Raw genomic sequence first — 20,087 nt, 5'->3', positions numbered from 1 at the left:
AAGCACGTCACAACTAAACACGATATACGTCGATATACATATATATAAACAGCTGATAGAGCGGTGTTGCCGATGTCGTACCGAACCTAGTATTCAACGATTCATCGTGAGCGATAATCGTAGTTAATTTATGATTTCATTCTTAAAGTTTCGGTGACCTGATATTTTTATAACGCCATTAACAAGATAAATGTTCAACGAATACGTATATGATTTAATTTTTTTTTTCCAGCATTTACGATCCCTTAAATTTGATTGAAAAATCACGATCCATTTACTGCCACTACGATGTCGAATTTTTAATACTTATTTTCTTGCTTAAATGCTCGGTAACCTCCCCTCAATTTTTTTTACCGTAATTTTCGAATATTTTTCTATGCTGTGTAAAAAAATCAGATTTTTCTGCAGATTTTTAAATAGTGGCCATGATCTCATTAATTGAAGAAATCAGACTAAAAACTACACAGAGCATCGGAATTTTAAAGGCTATCGCACATAAAGCATGGGGAGCTCACCCCACTACCATGTTAATGGTGTACAAAGGACTCATACGAGCCAGAATAGAATGGGCTTACTTTTGCTCCCACTCCGCATCGAGTTCCACAATTAATAAACTAGAAAAACCTCAATACGCTGCATTGAGGCTAATATTAGGCTGTTTTAGATCAACGCCAACTAACATATTAAGAGACCTAGCAAACGAACAATCTACCAATTATAGAGCTAAACTTTTAGCTATAAGATATCTCTCACGGGTACATGCATTAAAACTACCCCCTTTGATTCTAAAACTACAATTCCTAGCAGAAAAACTCAACAAAAACGAAAACCTCCCCGCTTACTGCAGATCTTTCCTACTCGACTCATGGGAAATACTAGTCCCAAACACATTAGGCGCTTACAGAACAGATAGACCACCCTGTTATGAAACACCGATCAAACCACAGATTGCCCCTATAAACATATTTATAGATATAGGAATAAATATAAACAATGGAAATAGAAAGTCCGCCAATAACATTTTCAAAAAGGAAACGTGGAGACGGTGGCCAAACTGGCAACAAATATACACAGATGGCTCCAAACAAATCGGAGGGACACACGTAGGCTTTGCCTTCGTTATCCTGGAAATAAAATACTCAGAGTCATACAAGACAAGCCCCTCTGCCACTATTTTTGAGGCCGAAGCATATGCAATAATATAAGCGCTCAAATATTCTAAAATTACCGCTAACAGGAATTTAGTAATATGCTCAGACTCACTTAGTGTACCGACAACCCTTAACTTTCCAGAAATAAACACGAAAACCAACCCACTGATACTAGAAATAAAATCCCTCGTTAGCAGACTGACTTTAAAAGCGAGAAAAATCACCTTTGTGTGGTGCCCTTCTCACTGCGGAATACTGGGGAACGAAACAGCAGATGAGTTAGCAGTTGGTGCCTGTAATACTAGGAAAAAAATAGATTTCTACAACCCCCCAGAAACGATAGCCAAAATGTGCATAAAAACAATAAAAGAAAAAGAGGAACAAGTTTTTAATAACACCTTCAAAACAAAAGGCAAAATTTACGGAAAACTCAGGGAAAGGAACAACAAATCCACATGGTTTGCAGAGAAAAATCTATCGAGGGACTTTATTACTATAATAAATAGAATATGATCCGGTCATATAGGTACAAATGAACACTTGAACAAAATCGGTCTCATAGATTCACCCCTATGTATCTGTAGTAACAATATACAAACCTTAAACCATATTTTCTGGGAATGCCCGGAAACACAAATAGCAAGCACCATCAGGCTTTGTCTTAACAAAGCCTAATGAACAACAACGTCTTCCCGCCTTTTGAAATACAAAGTCTAGCTTTCTCAAAATCAAAAAAATACTAGAAATGATAGTTAATTTCACAAGAGAAATCAGCCACATATGTGCCTTGACATATACATGACCCCCCCCCCCCCCCCTCGCAGCATGACAGCTTTCATTTAATTCAGAACGAAAAAAAAAAACAAAACATAATTGCAATAGAACTTGAGTTCTGAATGAATATTTGGAAAAAGGAATAAAAAAAAAGAATATATATGAAGACACGTGTACACAAATAATAAAAAAAAAGGGAAAAAAGAAACAATAAAAGAGAAAAGAAGTAAACTAAGGAAAGAGAAGAAAAAAGAAAAGGAAAAGAAGAGAAAATAGAAAAGTAAAAGGGAAAGAAAACACATAAGAACCAAAAAGATCGACCCTTTGAAGGAATGCGCTCATCTTATCACATCGAACCCATAAAAGACTTACAGCGACACCTTACACTAAAAAAGTAAAGCCACATCGAGCGTTGGTCGAAATGTTTTTATTTGTGGCCAGGTAGGATAGCCCCTGACCATAGAGGGCCCCTACCATACGAAGAAGAAGAAGTAAAAATTCGTCGAGGAGCGATCGAGTGCGATATAAAACATTTAAGCGTATTAAGTGTATTGTGTTATATGTAGCTAATCGTCCAGCATCGAACCAACAAAAGGTAATAATTGTGTAATGTAAGTATGCTATCGATCTATAATTTCTAATTAAATGATCGCGTCTCCAATTTTTTTTTTCCCGAGCAATCTGCTTCGAAAATATATACTTATCCAAATACTAGTGCTCCGAAAATGTCGACCGCATGGTCAAAACGTTCGAAGCATTAGCTCGGAGAATTTTCAAACAGCAATCTTCTCTGTTTTAGAGATTTTATTAATATTGATGCATCAATTTTTAATTAATGTCGTTAAAATGTAGAAAGCCTTTCTAAATATGAATTAATATCATATCAATAATTGCATCATATATTATGTATTATTACACACTCTTCAACACCCTTGATGAAATCAAAGAATTGGAAAGGATACTGGCATATTTTTGTAACAAAGTGATATATTGCTTCAATATATATTAAGTTGAAAGAATTGAAAGTACATATAATACACTATGCTCAAACCGTAGAGTCATTTATCATTGTTTTAGGCTCTACCTATCGGGCAATGGCATATATCACGATATAAAAATAAAAGCGAACTCATTTATCTTATTAAAATGCTCTATATCTATTTCAATTTTGATGTATTTGTTTCATTTTCTAATTGTTTACCTTTCCTTTTTATTTGACGTCATAGTCTTCGCTGATTGAATCGACAGTATAAGAAAATTGCAATCAGCCGTTCCATGTTTGTAATACTTTGACTTGACAATTGTAAAATCCTGTTTAGATTCTGTACATACTGCAATGGGGACTAGTTTTGGTTACTACGAAGAAAGGCTGCATCGTCTACGATTTTAGTTAGCTACCTCGCTGCGCTCGGGTGATAACTTCACGCCGTGCAATAATCGACTACTTAAGAGTATGGATCAGTCGACTAACCTCACTTGGAATTTTCGAAATTGAAATTCTCTGACACAGTTTGACCGATTAAAAAAAGGCTCTGTCAGCCTACGCAGAACGATGGCAAAAATCGACTGACAGAGCCTTTTTTAAATCGGTTAAACTGTGTCAAAGAATTTCGATTTCGAAATTTGCAGCTATCTCTCTCGCACTCACGGTTGCGATATACCGACTAATCCATCCTCTTAAGTCACACGTATCGTAATATACTATCGATTTTTCTTCTTTAAGGGATTCTTTATCAGAGTTAAAACGAGAAACCCGTTTTATTCGAAAAAGCACGAAACTTTTCGAGAAGAATCCTGCAATCAAGGTTTAGATCGCTTTCTATATTCGAACGACTTTGTATTCGTACGTAAAAATCATTGATTTCTAAACCATTATCGATCAGAATAATGGCCAGGTCTGACTAACCAATAATGATATTTTCAAAGTGTCTATTGTTTTCTCTCGTAAGTGTTACGAGCTCGAAACCTACGACAGTATGGAAGCTGTGTAAAGAGTAATTTTTTTAATTCCGGCTGGTGTGCCCAAACCGTAATTCGTATAGCAGCGTCACGTGCCTGACGATTGGGAACGATGACACACCAATTCTGCAGCTTATTCGACGTGTACATTTGATTCTTGCAAATGTCACGAGCCCAGTCGGTTTGTGCATCAGTAGTCTTTGTCTGTCGCTGTCCGAAATGAATAACTTCGGGTGTTAATATCTTACCCGGAACGGTTACGTACAAGCTTATCATCCAACCTGAGATTCCACTCACTGAGCTCCTGCACTTGGCTCATTTTTTTTTCGCATTCGCTGTATGATGCCAGTGGCTCTTTCCTGGGTTTCGGAGCACGGTTGTTTACAAGCCTTTACAAGTACGACTTAATCGATGGGGTCCAAGGTATGATGAAAAATTTAACAGACTCATTATTTTTTAAACAATCTCCTAATAGCAATTAAATAAAATTAATTCCATTTTTATTTCTTTTTTCATTTTCAGCTCCAGTCAACGATGATAAACGGGATGGGGCGATAACCGTGCAGTTAGACGCCCAGGAACAGATAACCAACATCTCGGATTTGGTCGTAGCTGCAATTGAGCAAAACCCGGATATGCTCAAAGATTCTTCAGAAGATGCGACAGTGAATGTATTTCGGTTGGAAAACTCTTGGGGGCAATTAAATGCTCAACAGATATGCAGAAGGCAGCAGGGCCGAATGGAAAAAAGTAAGTACATTTTATTATTAATATTGTGAATTTACTCCTCTGTAGGTATAACATAGTTTATAGCACCGTATGACCTAAACCCGTTTTATGTCATACGGGCTATAAAATAGTATACGATACTCGTGAATTAAGCTGCTCTATTATAGCACGGCGTTTAGCACCCTCGCTATACGCGCTCGGGCGCCAACTTCACGCCGTGCAATAATAGGCAGCTTAAGTCACACGTATCGTAATGTACTATTATTATACGCCCATCACTTTTAACATAATATTTATTCTTTTGATAGGTATAACCATCAAAAATGGTCCCGAGCATCTTGTATGGATGTTTCAATTTGTTGTCAGAAACATTACAATTAATTTCGTTCATAGTTTAAATTTTTAAGTTTCTGAACAATAATTAACTTGGAAAAAATGAAAAATAATAAAAAATTATTAGCACGATATAAAAAAGCAAAAAAACAGAGAGCACCACCAGCACGATGACAATTTTTTAATAAAACGGTTTTGAAAAGGAAAAAACAATTATAATAATGTTGTTGCAGAAGATAATGAAACAAAAAACTATTTTTAATCGGAAATAAGTGTATTATTCAAAGAAGAATTGTAATAAAATTTTTAATGCAAATTAAACTAAGTGCTGTTTATTTATTCCCAATTATCTACAAATGAATAGAAGAAAAAGATTGAATCACAATTTATATATCCCTTTCGTTCACCACACAATTTATATATACCTTTTGTTTCTAAGAAGTCATTGGCTAGTGATAGCGTAGTGAATAAAAAACTGGATCATGGTGAATGGAGGAACCCGGGATCGACTCCCTCATTCGACAAATTTTTTTTTTCGATTTATTTAAATTTAAACAGAAATCTTGTTTCCCAAAGTGAAAGCATTTCCTGCATGCTCCTTAATAAATTCTCTGATGACAGAAATCGAAGAATTAGAAGACGAAACAATCCAAAAAGTCCTCGATCCTTAGCCGTCCACTTCCCAGTAGGGTTTTCTCAAAAGAAATGAGCAGGAAAGAGAAGGAGTAAGGATTCCCAGAAAGAAAATAAACTGAAGACAAATTACGAACTACTGCAGAAATAATTTTTTCTATTTTTCATTACAGCTTTTTGTTTAATCGAAATGGTCCTGGTGTTCGTCAAAGTTTCATAAGAGAACTGTGGGGGCTTTTAGTCAGATAACGCCGCAGGCTACCGTTTTTATAACACTCATTTTGAAGTCGTCGGTTGAAGCTGAGTAGTTTTTGTATTCGACCGTTTGAATTCAGTCTTGTGTGGGTGTCCCAAGTTCTCGCATCATTCTAAAATTCTGGCGCATGTCGTCGGTTAAACCTGCCAATAGTAGTGCATAATGTGCAGAAAAGGATGAGAGTCAGTTACGACGAATTATTGAAAAATAGATTTTTTTTGTGAAAAATAGTGTCACAAATAAGTCGCGAATATTCTGTAAGAAGACTCACCGGTTGATCAACAGAGCTCCGGTACGAGATACACAAGCTTAGAGAGGACAGTTCGGCAATCGCGCGCCTTCGATCTGAACAAGAGCATGGGCTGTGACTCTTGTCTTATGAGAAGCTGATATTTGTTAAGATAATATTCTAGATAAGAAATTTAATGCCAGCGTGCGAAAATATCGATCTCGGGGACACGTCAAAATCAACGTCTTCGAGCCTTACATCTCTCCTGTGAATAAGTAAATACATTCAAATGAATATTTTATGAAAGTAGTCGTCGTTTCGGATTTGAGTCAGTATCTGTTTAAAATCGAATGCTCGAGAGAGAGAGAGAGAGATCGAGGTAGACGCAGCGGGCGATGAAGCAACGAGATTGAATCCGTTGGCGGCGACAATAGAGCAGGGAAGAGTGATGAACGATGACGGCGAGCCCTAGCGCTCGTGGAATGAAGTAGTCGAAATTTTGTTTGTCTTCAATTTCAAGGAGGTGAAACACCTCATTTATTTAACAAAGGTTATTATTTTGATCCTTTGGATCGGGTACATAGAGGCGTTCTCGCCAAATTAATGGAGAGTAAGTTGTCGTAACCCGCCACCGTGAGCCTTTGAAGCTGACCGGAGGAACCGGGCACGGTGGTGTGTGCGGAGAGCCTTCCCTGGTGTTGCTGATCTCGGCGGCTTGTGAGACCGGGTGAAGCGTAGCCCTGGGTGGACGAGTGAGCCGGAATTTCAGCCCCGAGTTCGGGATGAGCTTCCACGGTGGCGGCGTTGCTGCAACCTCGGGATGCGACGTCGTGCTGGTGGGTCTCGTGTAACGAGAAGAGAGTAATCACTGGGAGTGCTAGTGAGTATAGCTCAACCCATAGAGAGTTCGAATTTGATCCAATCTCGGCTTCGATCTTTGCCGTTTATATTCTCTTCCGGGGAACGCACGGCTGACGCGAATCTGATCGTTCGTGCGCCACCTCGCGGTGGTGTTGTGACTTAAACAGGAGAGTCTCCGCTGAATAGCCGCGTAGCGGTGATTGAGAGTGTCAGGGGTGTGCGCGAGCGCGGTAGATCGAAGGCAGGCTCGGGAGGTACTGCCGTGCTGCGTGCTTCGATGGTGGCTCATGGGCTCGAACGCAAGGGGCGGTGCTCTCTTTCTTTGGCGCGCATGGTGCCTCTTTCTCTTTCTATCTCGATTTTGTCAGTTCTTATCAGTATCAAAAAAGCAAATTGTTTTTTACACAAAATTCTATAAAACTAATGAAAACGTTAATGAATATCAGGGAAACAGTACTTCTTTTAAATATAATATCCATCTCCTCTCGCCTTTTCCTCACAATACAAGAATGATCGAATAAACACAAATGAGAAGTAAATTTCAACCAAACGTTCGAATTGTAATAAACGTATTTTGGTTGTCGTTCATTGCGTTATCTAGTGTCGTCTGGTGGCTTTCCCGAAGTCGCTGGACAGAGTTTTACGAAATTTTTACCTGATTACTGGTTGCCATGTTCATTGTAACAATCATTGAGGATATCGAGCAATGTCTGCTGACGCATAACTTTGTGAGTGATCTCAGCATACATCGGAATATCGCGTTCCATTTGACATATTGAAGTCTCATAACCAGGCCACAGGGACGATCTGTATTGCTGTACTTCAACCTTCAAAAAGATCAACGACGTTATGATTCTATGGTGGACAGTGAAAGAGAAAATTGGAGATAAAATTATTCAAATATATTTCACCTGGTTTTGAGTATCAAAGTAATTTCTCCCGGCAAGCTGCAGATTCAAGTACTCAAGGCATTTGCGCATTATTATGTTGAAGAACTGAATGTAGTGTTCGTCGCCCTTTCTCATGTCACCAACGAAACTTATGGATATTTGAATATTAGTGTCCTCTGGCTGCATCTTGCTTCGGAGCTGTAACCCTCCAATAAATTCTCCACTGAATAAGGATTCATGAAAAATTATTATTATTATTATTATTATTATTATTATTGTTGTTGTTGTTAAACAACACTAATTCATCACGTCATTAATAATTGTCATTTAAGTCAATAATAACTTTTTCATTCATTAATCACACTCCTCAAGCAACAGCACACTGGGGATCATAACCTCACGCGTCAACATGACGTTAACTACGAAAACAAGTCTCGGATATGTGTCTTATGTATTCATATGAGAACCCCTGTCGCCGAGATTGTAATTTTCGAATTATCGATGAAAACACATACTGTGACATCTATGCTTACATCTGGAACTATCCGACTGCAGTTTTTTCGGCTAGTGACTTTCGGCCGACCGGAAATCGCGAAGACGCTATTTTCGGGCAATTTCGACCCTACCACACACGGTCAATGATATTGCACAGTAAAATTGCACAATAAGTTTGTATGGTGAGTAGTGCGCCATAAATTTAAGATAGCTCAAACTTCTGTTCAATGATTGCGCAATGTTTCAATACTACATCTACACGTTCAATAATATTGTGCAATCACCTATATTGCGCAATATTATTGACCGTGTGTAGCAGGCCTTACCGTGCTACGTCTTTTTATTTAAATGTCTCCTGTACTGCCGTGCTACGTTCTGAAGTTGTCGTCAGATTTCCAATCATCAACAACCAATCATAACATCTGTAAATGGATGTCGTCAGATCCAACCTATCAGAAACTCGATAGCATCAAAGTGCCTTTAATGGTGTTGTAAATACAGACACATAAATTCTTGAATGTGTTGGTAACTTTTGCATAATCTTGAGCCCATGCAAAGTTTTTTCTCAGCAATTACGCCACCGATCATGCTGATTGTGGGTGGAATTGAAAGAGAATTTATTAATTAATCTCCAGTTCAATTTTCAAAGCCTCAGATGACTCAGGAGTTCCGTAATTGAACAAAATGACATGCCAATTTTACCTCCACCATCGCGAATCGTTTTATTCAAAGAAAAGATAGTCTCGGCGAGCTCGGGCCAGCAGACGACAGGGCTGTCAATGTACTTGTCCCGAGACTCTACCGAGTTATATCAATTAGTCCTTCACTTATTTTTACAATCAAGTCAATAAATTTACCATGACTCTGACTTGGTGAATGGTAACCATTACATACTATTATTTTCTTATATTTCTCTGAAAACTGTATTACATTGATCCACATATTTAAGTCTATGTTATCCGAGCGTAGTATATCTTATACCATATTCCTTGTCGTACATATATCAAGACACCCCCAGTTCTACCATTCTTTGTATTAGTTTTAACTAAATCATAATTTTTTATCATTAATTCAAAGTTTTGAACCTCATCTGTTACATGCGTCTCAGTTAAATATAGTATTTTTGGTTTTTTATCACATGTTAGTTTATCAATCTCATCTTTGTGTATTAAAAATTCTTGGACATTTAGCATCGGTATACAATCTTCTTTCCTCCTTTTATTTTTGTTACAGGTGCTGGTTAATTGTTATTCGTTATTATATGTTGTATTTTTGGTAATTATGCAGTTTGGCTACTTTTCCGAAAATCAATGGAATTTTTTTTTTCTTCTCGCAGTTATTGATTGGACTATAGTAAGTGATATTTCGTCGGGGGAGGCTAACATTTTCCATAAAAACCATGAGTTATGGGGTTTTGAAGTTGTTGGAAAAATGCGGGGATTTGGCGTATATCAGACTATTTAGGAATTCACATTAGGGCAGGTGGACACACACACACACCAAAGTTGCTCCATGCTAAAAAAAAATGTCTTCCGTTGATTTTCGGAAAAGTAGCCAAACTGCATAATTACCGTATTTTTTTGTGCCCTTGCTATCATAAGTTCATATATTTCACATTTACTGTCCGTAGTCTCATAGTCCACACTCAATTCACTTTCTTTGTACCTACTCATTCGGTAAGAACAGTTAACACATTTTTTTATCTCTTCTTCACAATCTTTCTGGTTAGGATCACCGGCACATTTTCGACACTTCACCTTATCAAGAGACGCGGTAGCGGCTCGACGCCAAGTATTAAAAGGAAAAACTGCAGCGCAAAAGAAAAGCCAGCGCAAGCCCTGCCGCTACTCTTATATACGCGAAAATGCCGGTTTTATGACGACACAGAATTTTCAAACGGCTCTCACAAACAAACAATTTCATGAAAGAACCTGAAAATTGGTGACGATTTTTTTTCGGGTTTTCCCTTTCCATTGATCTTTGTTGCAAGTAAATCCGTCCAGTCGATCCTGAGATATGTATATAACGTTAGTGATTTAAAATCCATCATTTCGGGAACTTTCATTTCTTAGAGACAGACGGGCGTAAGTTAAGCACGTTTACATTTGGACTTACGTACTTTGCACGATTTCTTACGTTTTGTCACACGCTACGGCATGCACTACGCTGAACGCTCTCCTTGTGCGTCGCCGAGCAAGAGAGACAGAGAATGTGCGCACAGCGGGGGCAATACCAGCTCTTGGTTTGCATATAACATATGTATATATTTATATAATATAATTTTATTTATTAATAATATTGTAACGAAATGCTCTTGCCGACCTGGCCTGAACGCCGCCACGCGTCGGTTCGAGCTACCTTAATTTTAAAAGGAGCAGGTATGAAAGAAACGTGAGAACGCGGAATTTCGATTTTGAAGAATTTAACAATTCCGATTTATTCAATTTTGATTGATTTCACAGGATCTTCGGTTCTTTTGATTTATTATTGTGATTGTGTTCGCCAATTATTAGGGGAAATTCGATTGCGCTCGCCGTTTTCGAATGGATCAATTTTTAATTTACGCGTTTTTCGCTCGCTTTTAAAAATAGTAGTTTCGATAATTAAAAAGTGTTTCGATTTTATACAATAAAAGAAATTTATTAATTTGACGCAATATAACCTCAAATTCGTACCGCGGCCTTTTGAATTATTTAAAATTTACAAGATTTACAAAATTTACAGAAATCTCGGTTTTGTTTGACTCGGACTCGATTAATTTCAACTTTGAATTTAAAAAGAGAATTTACAAATTTACAAATTAATTTACAAGAAAAATCATCCCTGATTATAGCAAGCAAAAGAATAATAATAATAAAAAAATAAGTTCAGTTAAGGAACAAACGCTGAATCCCTCCGAGAGTCTGAGCATTTGGAAGGTTAAGGTAACTTGCCGTACACGTGTTATGGGATCGAGACATCGCCGAATCGCTCCGAGAACTCCGTGCAACGGAAAGCTTGGAAAATCTAGAGGTTAGGGGTGGACCCTGGATTATGGGATCGAGACGTCGCCGAATCGTTCCGAGAATCCAGGCATCCAGGAAAAATTTGGATAGGTTAGATTGCTTGCTAAAATCAGGAAGAATGTTTGAGGTTAGCCTTTTGGTTCCGTGTCAGAATTTTGAGGAAGGACTGCCTGCCGAATGAGTCGCGCAGCGCTTCTTATACCTGTGTCCCCACCATAAAATTATCAAACGCCGAATTTTCGGTTTTCGGACCGGTTCTGCGCATCTATTTCTAACGCCTTCTCTTATTGGCCCGACTACCGCTTTTCACGTTTTTCAGCTTTGTGTGATTTTTAACAACAAAAACTTGAATTTGATCAATAATTATTTAATTTCTTCTTTGATTTGGCATTGTTACTTCGTTTAATATAATTCGAATAATTACAATTGCTAAAAGTCACGTACGCGTCCTATAGCCCATTAACGCTCTATCCGCGCATGCGTCATAAACACGCGTCTTGTTTTATTTGAATTGACACCAATTTTCTAAAAGAAATAATCTTTTCATTACTTTTCTTCGATCCGTTATAATTTTCCGCATCTTTTGAGCCTATTTACATAATTTTACGAAATTGCGTTTAGTTTTTATTAATAAAACAAAAAAAATATAATAGTTCGAGTTTTTGCCCACCAGTACGGCCGCAGCTGGCCAACAGTGATGCGTCTCACCGGTCGTTGTACGCGCTCGGTTAAAACATCGCGCCGCGTCGCGATGTTTTTCGAGGTTATGTTCGGGATCGAGTCGATTCGGTCGTTCAGGAGGGCGTTACGTCACAATATACAACATAAAAAGGATTGGCCCAAGAACGGATCCTTGTGGTACTCCAGCTGTAATGCTCAACCAATTCGAGCACTTGCCTCTTTCATCAATAACCGCCTGAGATCTATTTGAGAGATAAGACAGAAACCATTTCATACGATGAAAACCAAGTTTAGCTAATTTGAGTAGTAAATTAAAATGTGGCACAGTATCAAAAGCCTTACTGAAGTCGAGCAAAACTAAAATGGTTAGGTTACCCTCCTTAGACGCACATCTAGTATCCTCAACAACTTTCAGGAGAGCAGTTTGCGTACTGAATGACCGCCTGTAGCCAGATTGAAAATGATCAAACAAGTTATTCATGATAGCATGATCATATGTACGCGAAAAAATAAGTTTTTCAAATAATTTTGAGAGGTCAGGTAGATTTGCAATAGGGCGCGTTTCAGCCGGTGAAAGAGGCAATTTGACCTTAGACAAGGGTTTAATAAATGCTCGTTTCCATTTTGAAGGAAAAATGCAAAGCGTAATTGATGCATTCAGTAATTTAGTGAGATAGGCTGCTAGAGATAAATGTGCTCTTTTTATTGAAAAGCAGAAATGCCATCAGATCCTGGTTTGAGTGAGAAAGATTTTAGTTCATTTAACTGTTTAGAAACCTCATCTTCAGTTATAGTAGAAAACTCGAAAAATAGTTGAGCCACAGCAAGACCATTTAGTTCCCTCTCAAGATCAGCCAGAGAAACGGGTATGAGTGTATTGGAGACAGAGGCATAAAACTTAGTAATTGATCGAGCAAAAAGAATTGAAGTGGAGAGGAGGGAAGAGAGAGAGAGAGAGAGATACTCCAGTATTCTTTGCTAAATGTTTTTCTACGTCGATATTCTTTCAGATAATTAATATCAGGTGAAACGGAGTCTCGAAGGTAGACAACGGAAATCTCTTCCCTGTTGACGATTGACTATGATTTTTTGGATTTTTTGTATGGCAATATTTTTGTAATGAGCCGAAGAATACGATGCTGGTGGGTATGAGCGAGATCTCGTGTGAGAAAAACAACCCCAAAAAATCCGGCTGCCACCCAGAGTGAGCCCTGTATATAAATTTACTATTATATTTTCGCCCTATTCCAACAAAATTAAAAATATTAATATCGTTAAAATCATTCGGGCTTATATAATGAAAATTCTCTAATAAAAAGAATGATTAATTTGAAAAAAACATGCAAGGAAAAATAAGCCTACGATGAGCTCAGTTTTAAAAATCGTAGAATGGATAACTCTATTTTAGAATTTTTTTAGGAAAAAATGAAAAATGGCACTCGCCTTTAAAAAAAATGTTTTGTACTTTAGAAGTAAAAAAAAACGTTAACATTGTTCATTTTTATTTTTAAGTAAAAGTGTGCTTCAAAACAAAAAAATGGTGTGGTAATATTTGTTCATATCCCGATAAGTTCAGGAATTATCAGAGTTTAAACGTTTTCAAGACTTCCAAAAACAATATTTTTTCGAAAATTATAACGCTCGACACAGAAGAGATAAAGATCTAAAAATTGGTGTGGATACTTCTTTCAGAGGGTATTATTTTATATAAAAAAAAGAACAATTAAAAATGGTCGGGATCACTACCTAAGTGAAACGGCGTGGAATGCCTTTAATATATTCGGAATAAATATCTCGTAGAAATTCACTTATGAAAGAAATGAAATGCATACTTTATTATATTTGGAGGAAATCATAGCTTTGAGCGTAGGGTTTTTAATGGAAGATTCTCTACTATCAATAATTTCAGTTCGATATACGTTCATGGGAGTGTTGGGACAGAAGCAGAAGTATATGGTCGTCAGTCGTCCGCAGACGTTCGAGGGCTTCGTGCGTGGGATCGTGTTTCTCCCGGTTCGGTCAGTAACTCTAAGGAACTTGATCTAAAGAGAGGGTGATTATCGAATACTATATATTCGAAATTGCGAAATATGGTCGTGACAGAAAGATCGTCTCTTACACGACCTAGCGATCCACCAACTTATGTTGAATTCTCTGGAATGTTATTGCATCGGAAAACCAAAATACGTCAATTTCAGTGCTGCATTTGTGCATCTCTCTTGTAAGTTATATTGGTATCATACAACAATGGACAAGTATATATCGGGGATTTACTGATCATGTTCCGTTTGATCTATTTATAGAATATAGACAACAGCTTTAAAAAATAATGTTCAAATTGGAAAAGTTTGATAAATAAGTTTTTGCTCACGAGAAAACTATTTCTTCTAGACATCTGTGAAACCTGTAGTTTTTAATTGGGCAATATTGAACTTCTTAGGGAAAAAATGAACACGAGTACATTGATAATCCTCCGTATCGCACTATATCATAAAAAGTGTAAAAAAATCTCAAAAATTCCCCTAGGGAAAAAAAGGTTGGGACAAGTATATTGATGGGCCCTTGTTTCCCGATCATATTATGAAAAATGTAAAAAAAAATTCCATAAAAAAAATTATGAAACCAAGTGTAAATAATTTCAAAAGAACAATTCGATAAAAAATTCACAAATCATGAAAAAACATAATATGTAAAAAATACAAATCTGTAATTATCTTTTAAAGTGTCAAAAAAATCAAATACCACGTAAGAAATAAAAAACCGAAGAATCGCGCTTGAAATCATTTTGGAAACCGATGCCCCATTCTTATTATCTTATTCTAATAGTTGAATCAATTGAAAAAAAAATTCAATCTAAGTTACGTGCGGCATTAAAATTTATGATATGAATTCGAGGCCAAGTACTTAATAGTAATTAGGAATATTTATTCATATGGGAATCATCAGGAAATTGAGAAAGATCCAATGAATTAAACGACTTATTATTTGAGTTACGTGCATCACTACAATTTATGATATCAATCGGAGGACAAGTGTTTTATTAATAATTCCGAGTTTTAACATAATGAAATTGCTCTAAGAAGCGTTTAAATCCAAAAAAAAAATCACATCAAAGGTATAGTAATTTGTTACTCTATGATGGCAGAGACTTGGAAGAAAATTGATTCTTCTCAGATTTTCAGGATCCCCTGGTATTATTCACAATATTCGACGTCGATTTTGGGTCGATACACATTATGTTTAAATATGTGTTAAAAGTACTTGTACGGCCCATCACTTTTCATTTAAATTTTTCATTCAAATAAAAATCTATAGTAAAATAAGGAAAGGCAGAATCCTGTTGAAAATTTACTAAAATGCGATTTATTATCCGTTTAATGTTTCCAATAAAAGTATGGATTAGTTCTTATACCAAATAGAATTATTTTGCTGGAAGAAAGGAGAAGTAAAAATAGCCGTCATTGTAATATAAACTGGGGGGTCATTCTAGAAGCTTAAACATATTTATTGTGCAAAATATTTTTCGTTTATTTATCAATGTACAGTAATATACCCTGTATATTATAGGAGAATTCATTTGTAATTGTTATTAATTTAACGCAATTAAGTAAAATTAGGTGGAAATAACTTTCTCAATCCCCTCTATATGCATACTTATGATCCATCAGTCCTAGAAGGGCTCTCGATTTATTTGAATGAAAAATTTAAATGAAAAGTGAGTAACAAATTACAATACCTTTGATGTGATTTTTTTTTGGATTCAATGGAACAATTTCATAATATTAAATCTCGCAATTACTAATAAAATGCTTGCCCTTCGATTGATATCATAAATTTTAGTGCTGCACGTAACTCAAATGGTAACTTTTTTGATTCATTAGAACTCTCTCAAGTTCCTGATGGTTCCCCCATAAGAATGAATATTCCGAATTACCATTAAATACTTGGCCTCGAATTGATATCATAAATTTTAATGCTGCACGTAACTTAGTTAGATGGAATTTTTTGTCAATTGATTCAGCTTTCCGAATAAGATAAAAAGAACGGGGCATCGGTGTGGAACTTTTTTCGAATTGTTCTGTTCTTTCGAATTAGTTACACTTGGCTTTATAATTTTTTTTATGGAATTTTTTTTAGACTTTTCGTGATATGATCAGGAAACAAGGGACCATCAATGTACTTCTCCCAACCTTTTTTTCCTTAGGGGAACTTTTGGGATTTTATATCACGTTTTTTTTCTCAAAAGTTCAGCAATCTTGTTATTCGGGTTAAATTAAACTGAGCTAACTACAATCACGCTAAGTTCAAAGAATAAAAATGAAAACTCTATACTCTGCAATCAGAAAATTGGAAATTCGATTGAAGCAATCTTTAAAAAAATGTTTACGTACGAGATAAAAGTGCTCGTCACATCAATATATTCTTGTACCTTCTTACCTATTTTTTTGCAAAATTATGAAAAAATATTAACTATTAGTAAGCAAGAATTTCAAAATTTTCAATAAAGTCGTAATAGTAAAAAAGTCTTTTTTATTTTGTGTAATTTGCTATTGATGAGCTCAAGGACCAAAATTAACAGAGTGTGGAATGCAGAATTTGGTTGATTTATCAAGGAATGCTCTGTCATACATGCTGGAATAAATGAAATTTTTGTAAATAAAGTTTTTTTTCATTTCTTATTAAATATCTAATGAGAAGCCGCATGGAGACAAATAATTATAGTCAACAATTTAAACCATGGATGTTTGTTTTCTGTGTAGAATGTTTGAAGTTCTCGTCAATACTCTTATTAACGTGGAAAATACCGCATAATGGGTATATTGGTGGATAATATTATTCACTAATGCTATGGGATTGTAATATATTTGATATTTTTTCACGGTTTGAAATCATTTTCATTGCGAGGTTTGAGAATTTTTGTTTACATTTTTTGAGGTTTAATGCGAAAACGGGCGATCATCGATGTACTAGTCCAAATTTTTTTCCCCGAAAGAGAATTTTTTCGGTTTTATATCAAATCGTTTTTCTGTGTTAGTTCTAAACGATGTAAAAAGTTTTTCAATAAGGTGTTTAAAGTTTTTCAATGTTTTTATTGTGATGTTTAAAAATAATTTCTCCAATGATTTTTGTAAAGTTCTGTCCATTTCATAATAATTTTGATATTATTCAAATGTTCGTAGTGATCTCCTTAATTTTTCAACGATTTTGAATGTTTCTATCATATTATGAAATTTAATTCATTTTTCGTAATGTTAACGAATTTTTTCCATTTTCGTGAAGTTTTTTCGCCTTATTTATATATAAATACTGCTTACAAGTTTTTTGATTAAATCATTTTGAATAAAAAAGATATGAAGGATTTTTAATGAAACAAATGTATTCGTTGATTTTCCCCAAAATTTGACGGAGAGAGAGAGAGAGAGAAAGAACATATAATGTCCACCAAGTTCACCAGAATTGGTCTTTTTAAGAAAAATATATTCCGTTCCGAAGCTAGAAATTTTTATTTCATTTAAAAATGTGCTTTCAATAACTTTTTGAAGCATTCTTTTTTATCTAGAGTCGCGGTAGCGACTCTTATGTATGACGAGTCGCTTCCAGAGTCTTTACAGGAGCGAGGATGTTTTTCAGCTGTTTTCGATAACTTTCGAAATTTATTTCTTTAATGATTTAATAATTATAGTGTTTCAGTGAATTCTGCAAGTTGACATATTTTTTATTTTTTTTTATCTTTCGATCGCGACCTCTACAAACTCTGTAGCTTAACGCATTGAAAAGATATTAATTATTTATTTTTTAATTTCATCAAAAAATGTTGCATTTTTTCACACACATTTTTGATGTTTATTTGTTTTTTCTTTAGTGACAAATCTGGTGCCATAATACATTTTATATATCTATATATTTTTTTCTGGTGCCATAATACAAATTGTATATCTATATATTTCCATGAATCTGTTCATGCTTCGAAAATTTGGAGAGTGACAGTTCCCCGTTGTATTCAAAATTTAAGCTGTCAATTTCACGAAATGTTATCGAATCATTCGGGGATTAAAGGATATGTGACATACCACATGTTCGTTTTTCCATGAAATCTGAGTCACGTATTGTGGCCGAATCTTTTTTTTAATGTTCTTTTAGTAGGTATGATGCTATCGAGTATATCGTTGGATTGGGCTTTTTTTTACTCGTGCTTTAATTGAGTGCTGAATTTAAGTGAAGAATACGCCAAATGTACATTCGTACATTCTTTATTTTTTGTATGAGCAAAGCTTGCAGGAAAAAAATAATTACGCGCGTCATCGTACGAGGTTAGAATGATGTGTCGGTGCATACGCAGTAGAGAAACGATCTCGACCCCTTTTCACCATGGGCACAAGCAAAATCCATCTCTCGTCAGTGGCTTTATAGTTTTTGATGTCCAGGTCGATGGCTCCATGGTTTTCGGTCTCTAGATAGATTTCTCCCAGGTTTTCGAAGTATAAGTATATTTCTCCATGGTTTTCGATGTCTAAGTATATTTCACTACGATTCTCAATGTCTAGGTCGACGGCTCCAAGAATGTCGATGTCTAGGTCGATGGGTCCATAGTTTCCAATGTCTAGGTATATTTCTTCATGGTTTTCGATGTCCAGGTATCCATAGTCTTCGATGTCTACGTATATTTCTCCATAGTTTTCGATGTCTAGGTATATTTCTTCATGGTTTTCGATGTTTAGGTATGTTTCATGATAGTTGTTGCCATTCACATCGACGGCTTCATAGATTTCGACCCTAGGTATATTTCTTAACGGCTTTTGATGTCTAGGCCGACGGTTCCATGGTTTTTGATGTCCCGATCGACGGCTCCATAGTTTTCGATGTCTATGTCAACGACTGCAAGGTTTTCGACATTTAAGTCGGCGCCTCCATAGTTTTCGATGTCCAGATTTATTTATTCATGGTTTTCGATATCTAGGTATATTTTTTTCCACTGTTTCCGTTATCCAGGTCGATGGCTCTATAGTTTTTAATGTCTAGGTATACTTTTCCATGTTTTTCGATGTTTAGATATATTTTTATTTTTATTTTTACCAGTGTATGGCATTCTGCCTTTTTACAATTCCTCCCTATTCCCTTATTCCATTTTTTCCCCTCCTATTGCGGCTGCAGCCGACTTACTCCCCACTGTATCGCATTTGCCGTGGGCGAAGGGAAACTGCAGAAAACCTTGCCGATACAGCCGGTACTTGGTTGATCCCCTCTGGTGGCAGTGCGAGCACGCTCAAGCGCCTCTCCATCAGAGGTGCTCAATCATGCACCTCCTCTATTGCGATACGTTGCGCCAGCCAGTACACGGCTAGAGGGCCATCCGCACACGATGAGAACCGTCCACGGAGGCCCCCAAAGCCGTACACCGACCGCACACGTATCACATAGAGGTGTTAGGCCATGGATTTATAAAGGTGGAGTCCGAACCACCCGGGGTCACAGCAGAAAACACTTGAAAAACATTTTCAATTTTTCATTGGTGTCTTGGCCGGGATTCGAACCCGGGACCCGCGGATTGCGGGCCCGAATCTTTGTCCATCGGACCAACCGCTCTCCCTCGATGTTTAGATATATTTCTCCATGGTTTTTCATGTCCAGGTATAGTTCTCCATAGTTTTCGCTATTTAGGTTGACGGATCCATGGTTTTCGAAGGTTGGGTCGATAACTCTATAGTTTTCGATGTCCAGGTCGACGGCTCCACAGTTTTTGATGTCTAGGTATTTTCCCCATAGCTTTCGATGTCGAGGTCGATGACTCAATGGTTTTCGATGTTTGGATATATTTCATCATAGTTATAGATATCCTGATCGAAGACTCCATGGTCTTCAATAACTTCGATTCAATAAAATCGATTCTTCTCAGACGTTTAGGATCCTCTGGTATTATTCACAAAATTCGACGTCGATTGGATCGATACAAATTATGTTTATATATGAATTAAAAGTACTGTCACGGTGTAAAAAAGGGCTTTTTAAATCACGGAACAGCGTGCGTAAAGTGCGGGTTTAGGTCACACTGTGCTATAAAATTCTTAATGAAAGCGTCAGAAAATAAGCTCT

General features: G+C 36.4%; 1 protein-coding gene across 2 annotated transcripts; it reads right to left on the bottom strand.

The window, feature by feature from the left end:
• Nucleotides 1–5,716: 5,716 nt before the first annotated feature.
• LOC122410598 (protein piwi-like) lies at nt 5,717–8,210 on the bottom strand. 2 transcript variants are annotated; one of them, XR_006260984.1, is made up of 4 exons: nt 7,837–8,026; nt 7,581–7,752; nt 6,107–6,329; nt 5,717–5,978 (listed from the first exon to the last, which is right to left on the bottom strand). XR_006260984.1 is itself a non-coding variant. In XM_043418855.1 (3 exons), the coding sequence occupies exons 1-3, from the start codon at nt 8,164–8,166 to the stop codon at nt 7,585–7,587; spliced, it is 378 nt and encodes a 125-aa protein (XP_043274790.1). In that variant the 5' UTR covers nt 8,167–8,210; the 3' UTR covers nt 6,380–7,584. The 2 variants fall into 2 exon arrangements, 1 of the variants encoding a protein (XP_043274790.1); XM_043418855.1 differs by lacking the exons at nt 5,717–5,978; nt 6,107–6,329 and adding an exon at nt 8,159–8,210 and having other exon boundaries at nt 6,380–7,752; nt 7,837–8,038.
• Nucleotides 8,211–20,087: the final 11,877 nt, after the last annotated feature.

The sequence above is a fragment of the Venturia canescens genome, chromosome 5 (assembly GCF_019457755.1).
Source record: "Venturia canescens isolate UGA chromosome 5, ASM1945775v1, whole genome shotgun sequence".
Taxonomy (NCBI): domain Eukaryota; kingdom Metazoa; phylum Arthropoda; class Insecta; order Hymenoptera; family Ichneumonidae; genus Venturia; species Venturia canescens.
This window is presented reverse-complemented; position numbering and strand designations above follow the sequence as displayed.